A 20520-nucleotide genomic window follows, 5' to 3' on the forward strand; every position below is an offset into this window, starting at 1 on the left:
ATCAAGCTCATTAATTCTCTTTTTTTTTCTAATTCAGATTCTTAATTACGAATATGGATACTATTTTGAGAGTGAGTTAAAAGCGAGAGTCGACAATATGGATTTATTATTATATTTTTATAAATTTATTATTTGAAGTTTAATTGATGCAAGATCTTCTGAATATTATTAAAATTTTGTGAGAGATTAATGTTGATTTTAGTTAGTCAAATTTTAAACTTAATTTTTTATTAATTTTACTATGATGTATTGATATCTATTTTGGAATGCCTTGCATGCTTGTAGGGAGAGTTCTCCATAGGTATGCGGTAGTTGCTATGATTCTCGGCTTACAATCTCAGGTCGGAGACGTGACAAATAACTTGTATCTTAGACAGATATACCATCTCATCCTGCCAAAATCTTTTACCGATACTAATCATAGAACACACCTCAATCAGTAAATCAGCAAGCTCAATGAGCAGTAGTTCGTTTTCAGTATCCTAAACGAACCCCCGCAGAGGTGGGAGTGCTGCTTCCAGACATTATGGCACTGGGTTCCAGGGGTCTGTGATCTCAGTGGTCAATGGCACTGTGGGTTCCTTTTCTTTTGTTTATGTTATGGAAAAACATAATGGACCTCACTCTCGTTACTTCAGATTGCTCTGCTTTTAAAACGGTGATGTGAAGCGTATTGAGTGTTCACAGTAACTTGTTTAAAATTTAAATTTCAGAGGTAATGGATGTTTTTGCCGGTGTGTCTTCACTGAAATAATTCTTGTTTTGATAACTGAAACAAACGGGGAAAAGTTCCCCAAAGGCTGAGTGGGGGACAATATATAATAGTTCGGATCTCTGGTTGATTGCTGTTATGAGAATTCAAGGTAGAGAAGGATGGAAGGAAAGATGGCAAATATGCACGCCATGCAAAGACAGCTCTACAACGTTACTCCTGAGAGTAGCCCTTGTTAACTTCTCATAGCTAATCTGGTTCTTTCGAACTTAATGGGAGTGGAAGCGGGTGAGATGAGCGTTGGCAGTGTGAGAATGTCAGATTGGAGTTGTGGACTTACTCGAAACGTTGTGATGCTCTAGTTTTGGACTTGCTTGAAACATTGTTACGCTCGCTGCCAGCCACTGGTGTTCATGCCACTGTCAAACATAAAAGAAGACGACAGATCTCAGGCCCCATTCGTCGAAGACCGAACTTTTTTAATTGGTGCAGAATTTTCAATATGACGGTTTCTAACATATTCGCGTGGCAGAAGGTTATATGCTGACTTTTCAACGAGGTAACTCCATATTTACCTCATTGACTATTAAAGCAAATTAGTCTGCAATATAATTCATCTCAGTATAGCAAATGGCAAACTTGGAATGTTATATATGATCTTTTAATCATTTCCGAGTTCTTGGAAAATGATTTTATATTATTTATCAATGGAGGCTTAGTCCAGCAATCATATCCCTATGTTTACTAATAAAAGCTCTGAGTTTGAGTCTTGGGTTATGCGTCATTGAACCTAGATGAAGCCTTCCTCTTTCAGAAAGGATTTATATCATATCAAATTATCAATGAGCCCAAATATTTTATCAATGATTTTAATATTAAATTAAATAAAATCTTATGCTAATTAAGAAATAGTTTTATCCTCCTTAACCTAATTTATTTGGAAAGAGTGTTTCGCAAAACAATTAGGGAGTGTTTGATTGGAGAGAGTGGAGGTGTAGAATTGGAATCAAAATGGATGACTCCCATTCCAACCGTTTGGTTCGGAGGAGTTCCATTCCAATTTTGATTCCAGAGTGAAATGGGAATAACTCAATCTATATAGAACTCAATTTTTACTCTCTTTTATGGATTCAAATTTTCATTTTCATTTCGATTTCGATCACGAACTAAATGCTATGGAGAATTTGACCATTTCAATTTTGATTTTAAACCATTCTGATTTTTATTCTTATTTTAATTTCGATTATAAATCAAACAACAACTTCGACCAAAAAAGTGAATCTATAGATTCTCTAGCACAAAGGCACCGGAGGTACACAACGCTCTGCTACACACCCCCCCCCCCCCCCCCCCCCCCCCACCTATTCTCCGCAACATCCCACTGCCTGCTCAAAGCACCGGACCTCGTATTGCAGTCAAGGATTGATGCTGTAATGACCCGGCCTAACAAGACCAAATTTATCCCCACACAAATTTGAAAGCATGGAAAGGAAAAAAAAAAAAAAAAAGGAAATCTGAACCTCACATGCTTAGTACGTGAGGTGGAAGAGGACCAGAGGAGGGCTCCCGATGTGAGTCGGCCTTCTCTCATAAGTTTGGCAAGAGAAGGATTCTAGGGCTCGCGGGTGATCTAGATTCAATCTATAAAAGGAGCACCTTCTTCTCTCTAGGTAGCTCACTCCAAATCCCCAATCAATCATCAGCAAAACCCATTGGATTTCTCTTGATTTCTGTCGAACATTCCTTGGCAAACCACTGCTGATTTCTCACCGGAGATGAGGTAAGGACCTCTGATGTCTTTTCTTTTCACTTCTTCGATCCCAAGGCTTCCTTATCAACTAGAATTGGCCAGCAATTCGCCAGATTGTTGGTGGGTGGAGCTTCTCCTATTTTCTTTCTTCTTCTTTTTCTTCTGTCGGACCGGCTGCCGTCGTCGGATATAGCCAAGAGTCCTTTTCCTCTCTTCTTCTTCCGTCGGACTGGCAGTCATTGCTGAGGGTCATGCTGCAGCCATTTACCATCAAGTATTGCCAATGTTGTGGCTACAGTTGGCCGGAGGCCACTATCGTTAGGGTACACCGTAGAGGGAGGACCGGCCTAAACCATCTCCTCCCTTCCCCTGTTTCTATACAAAGAAGAAGGAGAAAACGAGAAAGGAGGGGGGGAGAGAGAGAGAGAGAGAGAATCTTTTCTTCTCTTTTCTCTCTCCTAGCGCTTTCTCTCTTCAATACTTTTTTTCTCCACCGGTTCTCTCTCTGGATATTTTCTGGACTAGTAGATGCTTGGATGATCTAAATACCTAAACAGACCCAAATCATGGTTGATCCTACAAGGGGGTCCCAGATCGCATTGTGGCATCGGCGGTCCCGAGCTAATATCATGCAACCACTTATCTATTTTTTTTATTTTTTATTATAAATTTTTATAATTGATTTGATGATATGGACTAGTTCTATCAATGAACAATTATTGAGATGAGATGATGTTGAGTCGAATGTTTTGCCCCAAAATTCATAGGTCGAGAGTGAGTCAATAGTCATGGTGTTTGAGTCAATCACCGATAAAAATAAAGATTCTTCAATACGACCATCTACATATTTATAAAAAATTATATATAAAGATATATTTATATGATTGATATATATTTTATACCTATCGGTACGTGTATTATGAGAGTTGATATTTTTTTGAATTATATTTAATTAATACTTAATAATTACTAAATAAAAAAATTATGATTTAACATAATTGATGGGATGTAGATGGCATCTATGCTAGTTGGTTACGTAAGAAATGTGGTGTATATACTGTACTGCCTCGAACTAGGATGCGGCATTATTTTTGACCTACCATGAGCTAGAGCATAACTATAACTAATCTAATGCTGAAAATCAGATTATAACTTTAATAATATAGATGGAACATGGATGGTGTTTGGACTGATTGATCATATAAGAAACGTGGCAGATGTGTTGAGTCAATTGTGGACTGGGGTGCAGCATTGTATTTGATCTACCATAAGTTGAAACATAGCTGTAATTAATCCAATGCTGAAAAGATAAACATAAATTTGTATAACTATAGAAGTGAGAAATGGAGAGCATTTGGATTTGTTGATCATGTATAAAACGTGGCGTATCAGTCACGGACAGAGATATGATAGTCACGGACAGAGATATGATATTACAGTTGTCAGTCATGGGTGGAAGCATGGTGCGTATTTAACCTGCCATGAGCTGAAGCATGATTATGACTAATCTAATACTGAAATCAAATCAAGATGATGAATCATGTTCAATTGAAGAAGATCCAGACTAGCCGATATATTATGAAATATGATATTTGTGATATCAATTATGGGTTGACATATGATAAACGACCATGAGTGAAAACTTGATGTATGTTTGATCTGCTATAAACTAAAGTGTGGACGGATCTAGTCCAATGTAGAAATAGTAATATTGTCTAAATCAGAACTATATTAATCAATTAATGATAAATAATTTCATTAAATTACTATTAAATAAAATTATTAATTTGTGATATGTGATAAATTTAATATAATTATGATGATATTATTTACCTATTAAATTGATAATATATGATTCTAATTATTTTTTCATCAATGATATATTTGTTAAAAAATATTTTATATTTATACCGATATAAATGTGAGAAATTTTTATAATCTTATTGAGTTGTAAAGCCCACAACTCTTTTTTTTTTTTTTTTTTCAAAATTGCAAGACATATAATTTCAGATGAATTTGACATAAAATTTGAACAATGGCGTCACCTTATAAACCTTACATAATCCCTAAAACTTCACTTTGGTCAGAACACAGTTCTTCATACATCCTGAGTTCAGGTTTACACAATATTTTTGTCCAACATACCCCAAAAGCAAAATTTATCGAGTAGCACTTTTTGCCGGGCAGAATGGTTTATAGATAGAAATATATCCAGCTATAATTCAATATCAAGTACATTCATGGATGCAAAAAGATAATTTGAAGAAAAGAATGCAATGCGCCCAGAGAATTCATTCAAATTGGACACCACAACACAGACCCACTCACACAAATGCCCAACCGGCAGCAATCGAAATATCAAACAGATCATAATAAATTCAACAGACAAAAAGTTACCCCTCACAGCCTTAAAATCTCATACCCAGTATACAGGTCGTTATGGAGGTAATGAACCTCCATGGTTGCTATTGTTGCAGCACAAAAGGAAACACCCATAAAATGTCAATGCAGCAAGCTGAAGAAAGAGCGCCATTCAATCTCTGCGGCCTATTCATCTGCACAAACTTCATACCTGGGCACAGGTACCACCATCAAAGTGCCTTAAAAGATCTGCTGTTTGGTACTAGTTTGTTAAGTTGATTAGCTAGTGGTAAAATCAGGACAAGGATCTTTATGGCATCTCCAACTTTACAACACACTCCAATTTCCTTCCAGTGGGAGATTTGTGTGCCCACTGAAGCATCATTACAGAACTACAACCCGTATCCAATTATTACATGCAAACTCAGAGAATGAGGTGCCCCCAATGAGATGCACTAAAGGTGCTCCAATTATTACATTCATGGCTTGTGAATAGAGGATGCAAGTCAAATGGATCTATCATGGCCCACTCAATTGCCAGAGTTCAATCAGCGGTTAGCTATGCGAAAGACAGTAGAGGCAGATAATGACAGAATCTGTCTACCTAGAAGGGGAAAAAAATCGATGCAACAATGCACAGATTGCACATAAATTTTCACAAAAGCTAAAGCTTCAGTTTCACATTATAGAACCACTATCCCTCTTCCAAGGCTATCTTATACTACCCTGTGGTATGCTAACAACATTTCCTACATGAAAACTGAAAGCGTGGGGAGCAGAGAACAAATTAGCAAGATCCATATCCCAACCAATCTGCTATCAAGTTCTTGTACTGAGTGAGCTAGTTGATGAGCATAGATCTTTTACGTGGCTTTTCCAGCACCTTGCTTCCATGCACTCTGCATCGATTACATGGTACATGGCAAGATAAAAAAAGAAAAAGAAAAAATCGAGCTGGCATGCAGATTATGAATGGAACATGGTCTAGACTATAGAAAATGGGTTTAAAGGCTAAGAATATTTACAAGAGGTTCATCATCGGAATCTCCTGTGCCATCTAAGCCAGAATAATCTTGCTTGTCTTCTTCCACCGGCTCTTCTGAATCCTCTTTGAAGCTCCCTTCAGTTTTCTTTCCAACTTCTAACATTGCATGTTCTTCTTTCCCTTCAAGCCTATCTGGGAGAAAGTAAAGGTAATGACAAAACTTGTATGATAGAAGAATATAAGAAAGACAGATGAGGTAGAATGCGAAAAAACTGAAAATTACACATAACACATTGGCATATTAACTTGATTTTCAATATAAATGGGCTGGTGACCTATGCAAGGTCAAAGCAGTCTATGCCTACAGATGGTGTTTAAAGCAGTCTGTCCATCAGGGTTCACGAGATGAAAAGAGCTCAGCAAGGACGGAATATGAGCCTGATACATAGGTGCTATGAGGAGAAGCTGAAAGGACCTCACAGTTGTTCTGTTTTATTTCTATTTAGCGTAGTGTTGGTATGGAACCAATCCAGGCACTGTAATTACTTTTGACAATCCAGTCAACTAATTTGTGGTTGGATGGCAACCCTGCCACTGTTGTCCACTGGATCCAGCAAGGGACATCAGGCTCTAAAATAAAACACCCCTGACTGAAGGATATCAGGATAATGTCTCACCAGCTCCAGGCTTTTTGTGCCATGCATATCTTCAGGCAATGCAAGCCAACTAGGCAGATGACAGGTTGGCTAATTCTGCCAATCGGATTCCATGCAAGGAAAGGTTGGAAGGTCTACTACCTGGCAAACTTACTGACATCATGCACGTGGATGCAAGTGGTTGCATATGTCACTTAACATTCTAACAGGTTGTACATCACATGCATGCAAGGGACATCAGCCTCTAAAATAAAACACCCCTGACTGCAGGATATCAGGATAATGTCTCACCAGCCCAGGCTTGTTGTGCCATGCGTATCTTCAGGCAATGCAAGCCAACTAGGCAGATGACTGGTTGGCCAATTCTGCCAATCGGATTCCATGTAAGCAAAGGTATCTGCCTAGTTGGCCAATTCTGCCAATCGGATTCCATGTAAGCAAAGGTTGGAAAAAAGAGGGGGGTGGGGGTGTTGTCCAATACTGTGTGTGTGTGTGTGTGTCCAATTCTGCTAATCAGATTCCATGTAACCAAAGGTTGGAAGGTGTGTGTTCTGCTGTTTTGACTGTTTTGTCAAAGAGGGGTTATTCCCACCCTGTATAGATCTCTGACCGAAATCCTGTTTCATCTAGCAATGAAATGTGCAATGGAATATGCACTATTTTGCTTGAAGATTTTTCTTCTTAAAAAAATATACAGATGTATACCTGAGTTGGCATCATCAACATCAGACCCAGAAGGTGGACGGACACTTGATAAATCAGAATCACCCCTGCTATCCATGTCGCTCATATCTGCATTAACATTACTTTCTGATACTCTTTTTCTGTTATTTACTTTACGTTTTCTTGGAGTACTTTTTCTTTTGATTTTAGAAGATGAAGATCTGTCAATAATTCCAGAGTTTGCGATGACATAAAACATTACCCAAAAAATATAATATAAATAAAATAAAATAAGGATTTCACTTACTTCTTCATGCTGTTCTTTTTTTGTTTAGAATCAGCTTGGTTGCTTTTGTCACCTGTCTTCTCTGGTGACCTGGAGTGGCAATTACAGATCAAACATAAAGGACCATTTTCAGTACAGATTCAGTTATTTGGAGTATGGTATATCAGTGGCTGAAAACGAACACTAAAACATTCCATCTTCAGACAGTTCATGAACAATCAACTTAACATCCTTGCAATAAGAAATATACCCTCAGATATCATGACGTTTTATGATAAAGCAGGGGGAAGATAAGGTAGGTTAGAGGCCATTTTTTGAGACTACTACTTAGCCCTTCACATCCTGCTCCCATCTGCTGGACACATGATTAAATAGTTCTAATCATAGAAATTATGTTGTCCAGCATTGGTCACATGGCAGTATGAAAGGCTACCCAGTGTTGGCTGAGCAGGCTCTTTTTTACCTTTTCTTGTTGGGGTTGCCATTTTTTTTTTGTGTGTTAATGTTTTTTTTGGTATTGCTCCTCTGTCATCCTCGATTAATTAAAATTTCGTGTACAGTCAAAAAGGGGAAAAAATGACATCATCTTTTAACATTGGCATGACCCATGACCACAAGCAGTGTCAGCATCAAAACAATCACAAATTTTCTACCCAGCTAGCAATTAAACATAAATGGTGCAGAAACAGTTGAAGTATAATACTCACAGTTCTTCATGTGGGGATGCATGTTTGGATTTTGGTCGCTGTCAAAAATGAAGCAAATTATAATACATCAAAATTTTATGTTGGGAATTTATGGCTCCATATAGAAGTCAAGACGAGAAAAAAGAGTAACAAGTCCAAACCTTTTTTGGCATGCATCCATTACTGATAACTTCCCACTTCTCCTTGGCTAAGTGAAGCACTTCCACATCTCCATCATCATACAATATCTATAACATGAGTTTTATGGGATAAAAGTTCTAATTTGGCAGAAATTTTTGAAAGAAAAAGCTGGAAAAATTGTAAATGACAAAGAAATATAGTAAAATATGAATGGGCATGGATTAAACAAAAACTCCAACGCAAAATGGGAGAAATTAACTTCGAAAAGTTGGCAAGGTACTATCATTTTCTAGAACTTACTAAAAATGTTTACTTAACAACAATTATATCAGGCACATATCAACAATGCCAGCCTTTATTTTTCATGCAAATACCCATTACAACCTTACAAATAGGACAAACTGAATGATCCTATACTTGGTTTAACCCAGAATGAGGAAAATCTGCAAAAATGATGATGATTTTTATTTTTGATGCTACAATGTAGTAAGGGAAAAGACTCTCTTGCAATCTTAACATCAAGGATTCAAGTAAAGCAGGCACGACCTCTATCAGCCAGTACATATCACCTTCCAGTTGCAGCCAATTCTGATACAGGGTATTGACCGTGGCAGCCAAACTGTGTCAGAATGAGTAAAATACCAACCAATGACTGTTACAGACCCATATTGCAGTTTTAAGAACCTCAGTTAACACCACCATAGATGATCTAAACATACCAATAAGTTTGTGGTAAATTGTAATATTTTGTAAATCATTTGGAGACACGACTTCTATAAGATGTAAACAAAACCTTTCCACCACCACATTTTATATCTAAAGCTTCTCAGAATGAAAACCAAGGATAAAAACTCAGCATATGTGTAGGCATGCAACACAAATGCAACAACATGGAAATTGTGGGGACATGTAGTTCCTTTAAGCAAAATCTTAATATGCAATCAGAGTTTTTGTTTCTTTTCCTTTTTTCATGTTTGAGTCTTTGAGATCAGTGAACACCATAAATGCACTTAGAAACTAGCATCTCTGATATCTGCCAGATCATGTATAGGACAGAACCAACTCACCACATGTTTTTTCTTTCCTGGATCATAAGATTGTACAACACCTTCATAGAACCTATAATAGAAGCAGCGGATACTAAAATCAGACAAACTACTCTATTTTGATCAAGAAATTAACCTGCACATCAACTATAAATAACAGCATCATCGTTGCTCTCTTTTACATAAAGTAATCTTTTCCATTTGATTGTATTGAATAGAGCAAGGTTGTGCATCAAAAGTAAATTGAGAACACATAAAAAAGTTAACACGCCAACAGAAAAAGCTTACTGCTTATCCAACGGCCACCAAACTTTTATTCTGGATCCAACCAATTCTGAATCACTCAATTCATCGCTATGTGATGAACACTGCAGGCATGAAAATAATTAGCCCTACTAGAATGTGAAAGACATGGTTAAAATCTCATTCTTTCTCCTTAGAAATTTAAATTAAGAGCATATTTTGTTCCTACACAAAAATGTTAGCAGTAAATCTGGATATCATATTCAGAATTTGTGCAATATAAGACTAAGTGACTAACAAATAATGTAGTTATCTGTCATTATGTTCCACGTGCATACCATGTTCATCATCCTTTTAATATTCATAAATCAGAAGCAGCACAAAGTCAAAGCATCAACCGATGACAACATTGGCCTGATAGAGTACATGATATGATGGTGGTGTGATTACTATAATCTCGAGTACATTAGATGCAAGATATAAAAGGATAGTGATGTACAGACTGTTTGAGATACAGCATTATATTGATGCATTTGTATCCTTTCCCTCTCTAAAACTCAGGTAGATTGCCAATGAGGAATTTAGGAAGAGAACTTGTTGTGCGGTCGGGAACTTGATATATGGTATTGGACAACTTGAAATTGGCTAGCTATATAATGAATCAGATATGACATAACGTTAGCGAACCAGCAAGACTGTGGTGATGAATAAGATTGATGGAGGATCTTGACCTGCTTGATAAACGGAAATGGATGTTTAACAACCGTGATCCATTTTAACTTAGGAATGGAAACTATAACCCCTACATCCATATGGAAAAGTGCCACACCCAAACATCTGCATATATGTTAAACTTCACATGGTATTTCATGTAGAAATATGATTGCAAAACAACATCCTAAGCTTGACCTTTTAGAATAAAGGCTTCTCCAAGAAAGAGAAGACAACCATTTATTGGCTTGATAATTCATGACATCACCAATCCACTTGGTACTAAAGAAGGGTTAGAACTGCAATGGAAAGAACAGGAAAATAGAGATTTTTTGTGTTGGTGCCCCAAAGAAAATGGATTATGTGAGTAAAATAAGTCATATATGCAGCACATTGACAAGTTGGCAGGTTGATTCTGGAATGCAGTTAGCAGAATGCTCAACAATAAACAGAAAGATGTAAGGGCATTTATCTATCAGTGCATTTATTTATTGGTGCACACAAGATATTAACTGTAAACTATGATGAAAAAGCATAGGTGTACCTCCTTTAAGAACCAAAATTAGTGAAGGGGAATGATGCCCATGATCAGAAAACTATATTAATTAGTGTTCCTTTTTCTTCTTTCTTTTGTGCGGAAAAGATAGGTTGTAGCCTACTTAACTAGTGCTCCTCAACAAACTAAATGTGACTAATGTGTTGATCATGTCATCCTTTCAAAATTGGTAAATGTTGAAACCATGAGAAAATGAAAAAAACGTGTGTACTCACAACAAACAGGTCAACTGCCAACACTATTTTACATCTTAAGCCATGCGAAAGGGACCTATCTGGAACTGCGCATGAGACAACAAACACCAGGGACAGATGAGCATCCCTGAACACGGTTTCATATTAGACCTCAAGAATTTTTTGGACAAAAGAGGCTACAACATCGATTAATTAACTAGGATAAAAGCCTAAAACAAATAAGAGCCAAACAGTCTTCGCCTAGGAAGAGGTCAAGAGGACAAACCACATTGAAAACCAAAAAGTTAGCCAAACTCGTGCCAAGAAATTAAGCTTTCTAGTTTCTAATGTTTAGGATAACAATTGGAGTCATGATTTTTTTCTTGTTGAGCCGTGAGACGCCTTGATTGGCATATCTTAAATAATGAGCAAAAAGTTCCATGTTTATGGGCTTTTAATACTGAGGAATGCTTAAAAGCTTTCACTGAGCCAATATGCTTATGCTTTCCAAAAAGAACAATCAACTTAAAGGAAGCAATGAGAATTTAGAAGGGAAAGAATAAAAGGAAAAGGTGATTGTGGTAGCAACTAGCAAGGGAAGACTTAACTCTCCAGCAATGACTGTAAGGAAGATACCACGCTAAACTAAGAATCCTCATCAGAAGAGTTGTTTGCAAAAGAAACATCATGGACATGACTATGTTCCTACAAGCCTCAGTAATAGGACTTCTACAAAGAATGGAATGGTTAAATGGAGGAACAAAAGAAAAAGGACACAAGGCGGAAGTCAAATAGAAGGAACAGAGAAAGGAGGACAAGAAAGCATGAGAACTAAAACAACAATAGGAAGTGTCTAAACATGGGGGCAGGGAAACGCATAATGAAGAAGGTGCTCCAGGAAGATAATATAAACACTATTGTCGCTGCAAGTTGGAACCATGGCCAAGGTGCTGTTTTTTCCACAAAAGAAAATCATAACCAAGGATGAGAACCCAAAACACTAGTTAATAGCTTGTTTAGCATGATCACTGAACAATGGAAAAACAAGAAAAACCAGAGACACTGCTTCCGAATTTTGGTTCTCTACAAGAATTTTGTACAAGAGAGAAATTTTCTGATCATTTTTGGTCTAAAGATCCTAAACAGGCCCTAGTTTAATGATTTAAAAAATATAAAAAAGTTACTCTCAGAGAATGGTCTTTAACTAGGTCAATGATTTACATCAAGATCTTTATTAAGAGATAATTAGAAAATGTTGTCTACTTTTTGCATTTTTCAGATAACTCATGAGCATGCCCACTTTATCTAGTCATCACTTTGACAAGTGAGGTTTCTGTTCAAACTTCTAATAGAGTATACTACTGTTGTATGATTGCAAATACAATTAAATCCATGTCATGTAATGTTCAGATTTTCCAGGAGTTCAAGGTTTATGACTTCTAAAGAGCATTTTGCTGACCTAAATATAATTTGATTAAAGCAGTAAAGTTATAGGTGCTCCCTCCACTCACTAGTATATAAGGAAATCAAATAAGATTAAATAACTCTATTTGTTTGGCCAAATTTAGTCACTTGATCCAATTTATCATAAACTTTGATCTTCAAAGCTCCCGTTAATCTGGAGCCTGCTCACAATGGTGCCCATCTTCAAACAAACTGTAGAAAATCAACAGCTTAAAAGCGTTTGCTATACTTGGATTATGTTCTTCTTTAGATGATTTTTTAATGTTCTGTGGCCATCATGCTTAATAAACTTGGTTATCTCATGGAATTCAAAATTAGTTAACTATCTAGTTCTGATAATAGAGCATGATAGAGTTTCAAGTTTCAATTCTGGCCGTCATTGCAGACTTAAGGCACACAACTACTTCAGATAACAGCCATTGCATACAGCAACCAGATTTCAAGGTGTCCTTGCACTTTATATCAACCAGGGCTACACAAACAGCCACCATCTAAGGCCTTTGGCAAGATTTATCCTTCATCCCCAACCTTAAATCCCACCTCCCTCTTCTATTCCAAACTAACAGGCTTTGCTGCCCTCCCAGCCCCACCCCCTTGTTTACCTGTTATTTATACGTGAAAGTTATTTGATTGCTTCATTAACAGATGGTGCAATTAATCCATGTTTTTTGCTTTAGTCTTGTTTTCCCAAAATTTTAAATGAATAAGATTATTATTTGGGACATGTGCTTCTTAACAACTTTGGTTTAATGAATATCAGGTTTATCAGACTGGATCATTCCTTTTGGATAAATGGATCAGATTCAATCACCCCTGATTAGAATTTTTCGTGCTTTAATTAAATCAAACAAGAACCAAATCAAAAGTCAGGCATAAAGGTGACCATTTCAATTATAACAAAAAAGCACACTGTAAGGTTTATCATCTAATTTAGTTCACCAGCAATTACATAATTCCATCAGTTGCAATTATATAATAAGTACATAGGACAATCACAAAGAACAACTATCAAATGTTGGCCAAAGAAACATTTTGAGATTACCTTCCCTAAACCAGCAATGCTTCTTACTTTACGCTTTTTAATTGAACCAAGTAAGGGTTGACTAGATTTTTTATCAGAATCTACCGGACTGGAAGATTTCTGCAATATAACCAACAGAAAAAAGTAGTTTAGATTTGATAATGGCAGTTGTTAGCCTGTGTATAAGAAAGGAGATTACCTTTTGGTCATTGCTGACAAGTTTCTCAGCAAGCAAACCATCAGCATCTTTCTTTCCATTTCTGGATGAGCTGCTTTTAACCATGGGCAGGCAAGAGGCTAACAAGTCTGAATCAGTAGACTCAGTCAGGCCTTTATCGGTGAACAACTTTTGTCCCAAGGAGATATGTGTCTTCTCATCCATCTCAATAGATTGTGAAGAAGGAATTCCTCTGCTTCCTTTCTGGCCCTTTGCAGAATGAGACCTTTGCACAGAAATGGACCTTTTACGTTTAGGAGTTGGCACTACTACTTCAATTGTAGTTTTGTCCCTTTTTCTTTTTCCAGATACTGTAAGTTTTTCATTATTATTTATTTTTGACGTCTGCCCACTTCCAAAATACTCAGGATCTTTGGTCCCTGTTTCCACGTTCTGGGCTCTTTCCAAATTATCCAAATTTATTTCCCTTACAACTCCTAGAACATCAACTTCATGTTCCATTTTTTTAATATCAAAAGGTGAACTGTTCTTTTTGATTGTTTTCTTCTTCTTGGGTCCCTGAGATTTAAGAATTTTCATCATCTCTCCTAGAGGCACTTCATCACCATCTTTATCACTCCTCTCTAGGGCCATATCATCCTTGGCAGCACCTGAATCAATCTAAAGTTCCACAGAACAAGAATCTCTCGAAGTTAGAATCCAAGACTTGTATTAGGCATGTACAAACTAAGTTTCCAGAATTCCATAGCAATGTACTCACCATTTCTTTATTTTCAATTTTAAGTGCTTCGAAATGGGCCATGGCACTCTCACCACCCAACCAGCTCTGTTCATCAGCATCCTTAAACATTTACAGGAAAATTACTATCAATACAACAGGATACTGCAAGAGCAAGAAAATTTTTCTCCATTGAAAACCTCAGCAAACTAAAGATGGTATCATGTTTCTCATTAAAAATAACCCAAAAAATAACAACTAAGAAAAACAGCAGTAGCTAGTAGCTGCAACATTGGAGAAGCATTAAGTAACAGAATATAAAATCCAGAAGAAGGATATTGAGGTAAATACTATATGTTCAAGCTTTAAATTTGAACCTCTTTCAACGGGATTAACTAGCTAACATTTATTCTGTCCAATATTAGTTGGGTGAATGAAAACATAAGATAACAAGGCTGCAATATTGATAGCTGAAAAAATATCCCAACTTTGCATCAACTAGGTATATTGATTTCTAGAAGAAACATGGTTACTACATTCTTATAATAAAATAAGATCCTAATTCATGAAGCTACAAAAGAGCTAGCACGACAAAGTTTTTATGTCCACCCACATATCATATAGGCCTTTTCACCCATGGTACTGGTCCAAAAGTATGCGGAACAACAAAAACAACATTGATACACTCATTTAACATAGCTATTTCTTAAAAAAAAAAAAAAAAATCAGGTAAACTTCTCCAAATGTCTACTAAAGAAAAATATTATAACCTTTTCACATTTCTATTGCTGGAAACCTGATGTGCCATGGGGTCAAAGATATGTAGCAATAGTACTATTAAGTATTACCTCGTCAAGATATTTGGTCAAATGCCTGGTGACTAACATGCATTATGAAATAACTCAGCATTAATTCTAAATTAACCATACAGAATCACAACATTCCTGTAATCTACCATAGCTCATGATGATATCAAAGACACTCCAGAAAATGCAGGTAGAATAATCATGACAAGAATATAACTTTGCAATAATAGCAAGATGAATGCTCTAAACATCAAATCATTGATCTTCCTTTTTGACATTCAACTGGTATTGGAAAAGATTATGTGCTTACGTTAAGAATACTCACCACAGAGATCACATCTTTGTTTTTCTCGACAAACTTGTATAACGTATGTGGGAGGGGAACTGCACTGATTACTGAAATATCTGTCTGGTCTTGAACCAATCTCTTTGCAATTGTAAGACCAAGATCACATATAGCATGTGATGTCTGCAAATTCGGCATCAAACTTGTCATCAAATAATCGAACAGCAAACCATAAAGACGAAATTTTCATCATGATATACAATGATTCTTATGAACTAAAATGCACAATTATCTGGTATGACAGTAAGAAGTTAAAAATCACCTACTTTTGACTTTGCTTCATCAACCACATCTTCTGAGCTCTTAATACTGTGCAAAATAGAAACAATTGCAGTAAAACTCTCCTTTTTCCAGTTGGAAACACCACCAGATTGTCGACCTTCATCTCCATGCAACAACGTAGAAAGAAACAAATGCAACCGCCTGGAAGCTACAAAACAATTAGCATACATATACGAGAAGTTTCTAATGCAGCTTTGCTTCCCACAGTTTTATTGTTTTATTTCCTACATTTTTATAGGTATGAGCACAAGATAAAACACACCTCAACCAATAATAAGCACACAATAGCATCCTCAAATTTGCTTTTTAGCTGTGTTCTCAGAAATATGACACCTACCAGGCAACTACCATCAGGAAACTATGCTGCTTCAGCAAAAGGCTTTGGCCAACATTGACTAATGCATTGCCAAACACAAATTAGCCTGGATGCAAAGCTCCATGTCACATGCTTTAAGCACATGAAGAGAATAAAATCCAGAAACTCATATGTTGCCTTTTCATATTTCTAAAGTTAAATACATAGCATCTGCATGATTGCCCAAAAGACTGTTGAATAAAAACCTCTACATATTTGAGTTACTAAAATGTAAGTACTATTTGAGCAGTTATTTGTCTTCACGAACCAATGCTGCCATGCACTAAAAAAGCATCTTGTCTAGATGAAACTGTTACACAAAATACAAAGAGATATAGATTGCTGAATTACCAAAAAGAAAATATAATATAATGGAATGCAGAACAGAAATGGTAATTATGGTATACATGTAGCATATCACATATCTTCAAAGTACTGGATTTAACAAGATCTAAACATGAATTTCTAATTGGAGCCATGTGCTTCAGAAGAGCAAGAATACACATTTGCAGTGGTCAATGACCAAGAAAAAAAGCAAGGTTTTCAATTACAGCCTACCAGACTTCAACAGTGAACATATCATCTTATAGGACTCAACTGGATAACAACATACAATGATCAGCAAGGAATAAGTCAATGAGCCTCAGAAGCTATAATATGAGCAAAGTAACATGATTATCAGCTTTTTCATCGTGTAGCTTAGGGTCCAAGCATCAAAAATTTCATACTAGAAGAAATTACTTCAACATAGAAATTCCAATTGGGCATCGCCCGACAAGAACATGATTGTATGCTATATTATCATAAAATGTGTCATCGACACAAGAAAAAAAAAAGGCAAAGGAAAAAACAATTATATATATTCCTTTGAAGTTTTTTAGCCAATGTGCAGTTTAAAATTTAAAAGGTACAATGGTAGAAGCAACATGTGCCTTGATGGAAGGCCCTCTAAAAGTGAGTCATATAGACAAAAGGCCATTGAGTTTAATAAAAACGGTTCAACATACCAGTAAGTGGGTTCAAATGCTTGAACATCCATGCACTCTTCAATATTTGGACACGAAGGATGATGTGCAAGGGCATGGACCAAATATGCAAGGATATATTCTGGATAAGCCACCAGCATGTTCATCTCGCATTGCATAGAAAGTTGTCGTACCTTAAGTTGCTGGCATACTTGTACTACTTCAAGTAGATTTTGTTTGCACTGGCAGATTGAAGAACAATTTTTTTTAGAAAAAAAAAAAAAAATCCTTACTCAAGCAAGAGTGAAATGTATAGTACTAAGATGGCTGTACTTCAAAGTTTAGAAAAAAATATTGACCTCTTCATATTCTGGAGTGTGATAATCGTTTATATTTAACAAGAAGGAACAAGCATATTTTGCATCCAGCAGCCTTTCCTTAATATACTGATGCACTTTATTGAGGAATAATTTCCTAGACTGAGGATGGATATCCTAAATAATCAAGGACAAAAACCAGTAAACACCACAGAGTAAGCTAAATAAGAAGAAGAAACTTTAATTGCTTGTGGATGGCATTGCTGGAGATACCAACAAAATGCAAATAGTCAATTGAGATTAACGTTAAGAATGTGAACCACCTGTGGCATTCTTAAGGTCATATAAAAAACATCAATAGGTATCTTGTGATCCCAATGCCTTGACAACCGAAGAACAGCCTTTGCCGAAGCAAGCTTCAAATGGACCTTATCAGCAGCACTGTAAAGGGCATTATTCTTCAGGCAAATATAATAATAGGCAAAAAATGTACAGGAAATAAAACCTTAGGAAAACACCCTATATATATGAAGGTCAATGGATTCTTTCAATACCTTGATTCTATATTATTTGAAATATCCCCAAATAAAAGAATGTTTTTAAGGATCTCCACTAGTTTTTCAATTCCTGGTCGTAAATGAGCATCTTTGGCAGGCAAGTAGCTCTTCACCAAAGTCTTAATGCCAAAGATCTGCAGTGTACACGCAAAACATGGTCCATGAGGGAAAAAATGGAAGTGGAGTTGTGTGGTAAGAGTTGTACATAACAATTAATATGATTCTGGTGTCACCAGGGTGTAGCACAATCATATTTTGAACACCAGAAAATAAGTGTTTAAAATAAAAACACTTACTTACCTTCAATAAACAAAGTTCACTCCTTTCACTGCATTCAGTCTTTTGTGTAGAAGCTCCATCATCCTTCTGCCACAAATAATGAAATATTAAACAATTAATATCTATCATATTGTCAAAGAAAAAAGTATACATAGTTCTGTCAACTTTGATAAGGAAAGACATACATTACTACTTTCGAGGATTTTACTCCTTATGAACCCTACAATTTCATCCTCTCTGGTTTCAAAAACTGGCAATGCAGTCTGTGCTATACATCCCAGGGATTGCAATATCGCTGGTAAGTGTGTTTTCTCCTCCAACATATCCACAAGCCTCTGTAAACCCAGTTGTAAATGCCATTTAATGCAACTGCCGTCAATAATAAGAGGTTTCTTGAAGAATAAGGTTCAATAGATGAAATAAAATAATCGACAATGAACTATGACCATGAAGACCTTGTATAGAACAGAGAGGGACTTTAGACCATCATCTTTAGTTATTGCTGCGAGGGCCTGTACAGAATATTTTGCTTGTTTCCGTGTACCCTCTAAACATAGCCTTTCCAACAGTAGCTCAACAGAACTGGGAAAATAAAAAGAATATCAAAAACCATATTTCAGAGGCAGCTATGTCCACATATTAAGTATAACCAGTTGCACATCAAAACCCATGTTTCAGTAATACTTAATTTCTTCTTATAAGTTTAACCAGTTGCACCTTGAAGTCAGCGCCAGCTGTTCACGAATGATTCCACCAGCCCTTGCCAAAACATGAGAAATACCTTCTTTAATTATTTCATTATCCTCTTTTAGAAGACGAACGAGATCTTCTTCACAGCCAGCCAAAAGCAGGGGAGAGAAACTCGAAATAACCTGGAAAAAGGCAGTTTGATAATCCTTAGATCATCATAATAAGCATGATACAAGATGCCAGTTTAATTAAAACTAATAAAACATTTGCGGTCAGAGCAAAGCTTTGCCAATATTTATGTAAAAACTTTTGGCCACAAGCAGAACCATAATGCAAGAGGCACAAATTCCTAACCCAGAACTGGAACCTTGAGCTTTTATAATTAACCGTCACTTAAGTCACTAATTTTAGCCAAGTCCCAGGATTCAGGATGCTGATTCAAACCATAAAACTCTACTCATAACACATTCCTAAAATTGGCAATATTTTATTTGTCAAAGCCTCATGAAAATAGTCATAGTCTCTGCTGAAAAGTTTGATATATTCACCATTCTCTAGGCACCATAGCAAAATCCTGCAGAAGTTGCTGAAAATAAATTAGAAGGGTCATAGTTTTTATGTAGCCTCCAGGACTGATTTTAAATGGAAACAAAGATTCTTTTGCAATGGTAAACTGACTGCAAGCTGCATTTACACCACCACATAGGGTTAATTCATCTTGTTACTTGAAATAAAAAGACTATGCCATCAATGAGCAAGTTAAGAGTTACATTTTGGAAATCAGGAACTTTGTTGAGTGCCTAAAGCAACATTAACAGAAAGCCCTAAGGAAGAACTGCAGAGCGACCAAACAAGATGGGACTCACCCTCTAGGAAAGAGATTGGGGTGGGGGTGGTAGACTTTGTACAGCTTCAAGCATAGACAAACTGCATTTTTATGTAAAAAGAGAAGCAGCTTTGTCCACTATAAGTTCACAAACATGCATTAGATTGATTCGAAAATGTGCAAATTCAAAGCTACCCAATCTTTCATTGATGTTAATATGAAATGCAAAACTGAAAGTAAAGCACGGAAAATGAAAAGATAAAATAAATCTAAAACTATGCTCCATATGATGAAAAGATCAAATCCAGAATAAAGAAAGAAGGCATAAACAAAAGCAAGAGGTTAACACTGAAAGAAGAAGAGGAATTTGAAAACAATATAGCTTCCAGAAAGCAAAGAAGAAGAATAAGAAATAAGACCAATAACATGTTCCACATAATGATCTATTGGCCCTTCAAGAGTATCCAACTACTAAAATATGCTTCTGTTTTCCCTTCTGAGTACAGTTGTGGAAAAGAGGAGTGAAGGAGAGGGAGAGGGGAGGAGAGAGAGACTTGTGTACCAGTTCATCTGCGAGCTGTACATTATATATGCATATATTACATGCATGGGATTGAGACAATATTCAGCATACATTCTTATGATAAACTATGTCAAACCGCATATCATTGTCCAACATATTTTTACAGCTAACAATTGTACATAATCATCTTCTTCATTGACTATCAAAACTGCCACTTATGAAAA

The 20520-nt window shown here is 36.3% G+C and overlaps 1 protein-coding gene across 9 annotated transcripts in view; it reads right to left on the minus strand.

Moving 5' to 3' along the window:
- Positions 1-5274: 5274 nt before the first annotated feature.
- LOC105049958 (sister chromatid cohesion protein PDS5 homolog A) overlaps positions 5275-20520 on the minus strand; it is a 33411-nt gene continuing 18165 nt past the window's right edge. Inside the window, exons 13-33 of one of the 9 annotated variants that reach the window (XR_012143254.1) lie at positions 18975-19129; positions 18704-18839; positions 18443-18592; positions 18279-18344; positions 17976-18112; positions 17745-17862; positions 17464-17598; positions 17147-17346; positions 15769-15925; positions 15482-15625; positions 14393-14473; positions 13654-14292; positions 13476-13574; positions 9575-9654; positions 9308-9359; positions 8261-8347; positions 8121-8158; positions 7435-7503; positions 7170-7348; positions 5849-5996; positions 5275-5722 (exon numbers count right to left, since the gene is read on the minus strand). Coding sequence is in view for 8 of the 9 variants with exons in the window: in XM_073261706.1 (XP_073117807.1) it covers positions 5687-5722; positions 5849-6000; positions 7170-7348; positions 7435-7503; positions 8121-8158; positions 8261-8347; positions 9308-9359; positions 9575-9654; positions 13476-13574; positions 13654-14292; positions 14393-14473; positions 15482-15625; positions 15769-15925; positions 17147-17346; positions 17464-17598; positions 17745-17862; positions 17976-18112; positions 18279-18344; positions 18443-18592; positions 18704-18839; positions 18975-19129 (2910 nt within the window). In the remaining variant the exon portion in view is untranslated. Of the gene's footprint in view, positions 5723-5848; positions 6001-7169; positions 7349-7434; positions 7504-8120; positions 8161-8260; positions 8348-9307; positions 9360-9574; positions 9655-13475; positions 13575-13653; positions 14293-14392; positions 14474-15481; positions 15626-15768; positions 15926-17146; positions 17347-17463; positions 17599-17744; positions 17863-17975; positions 18113-18278; positions 18345-18442; positions 18593-18703; positions 18840-18974; positions 19130-20520 lie in introns of those variants that run through there. The other 8 variants (XM_073261707.1, XM_073261709.1, XM_073261708.1 and 5 more) reach the window with 8 other exon arrangements.

The sequence above is a fragment of the Elaeis guineensis genome, chromosome 8, assembly GCF_000442705.2.
Source record: "Elaeis guineensis isolate ETL-2024a chromosome 8, EG11, whole genome shotgun sequence".
Classification (NCBI taxonomy): domain Eukaryota; kingdom Viridiplantae; phylum Streptophyta; class Magnoliopsida; order Arecales; family Arecaceae; genus Elaeis; species Elaeis guineensis.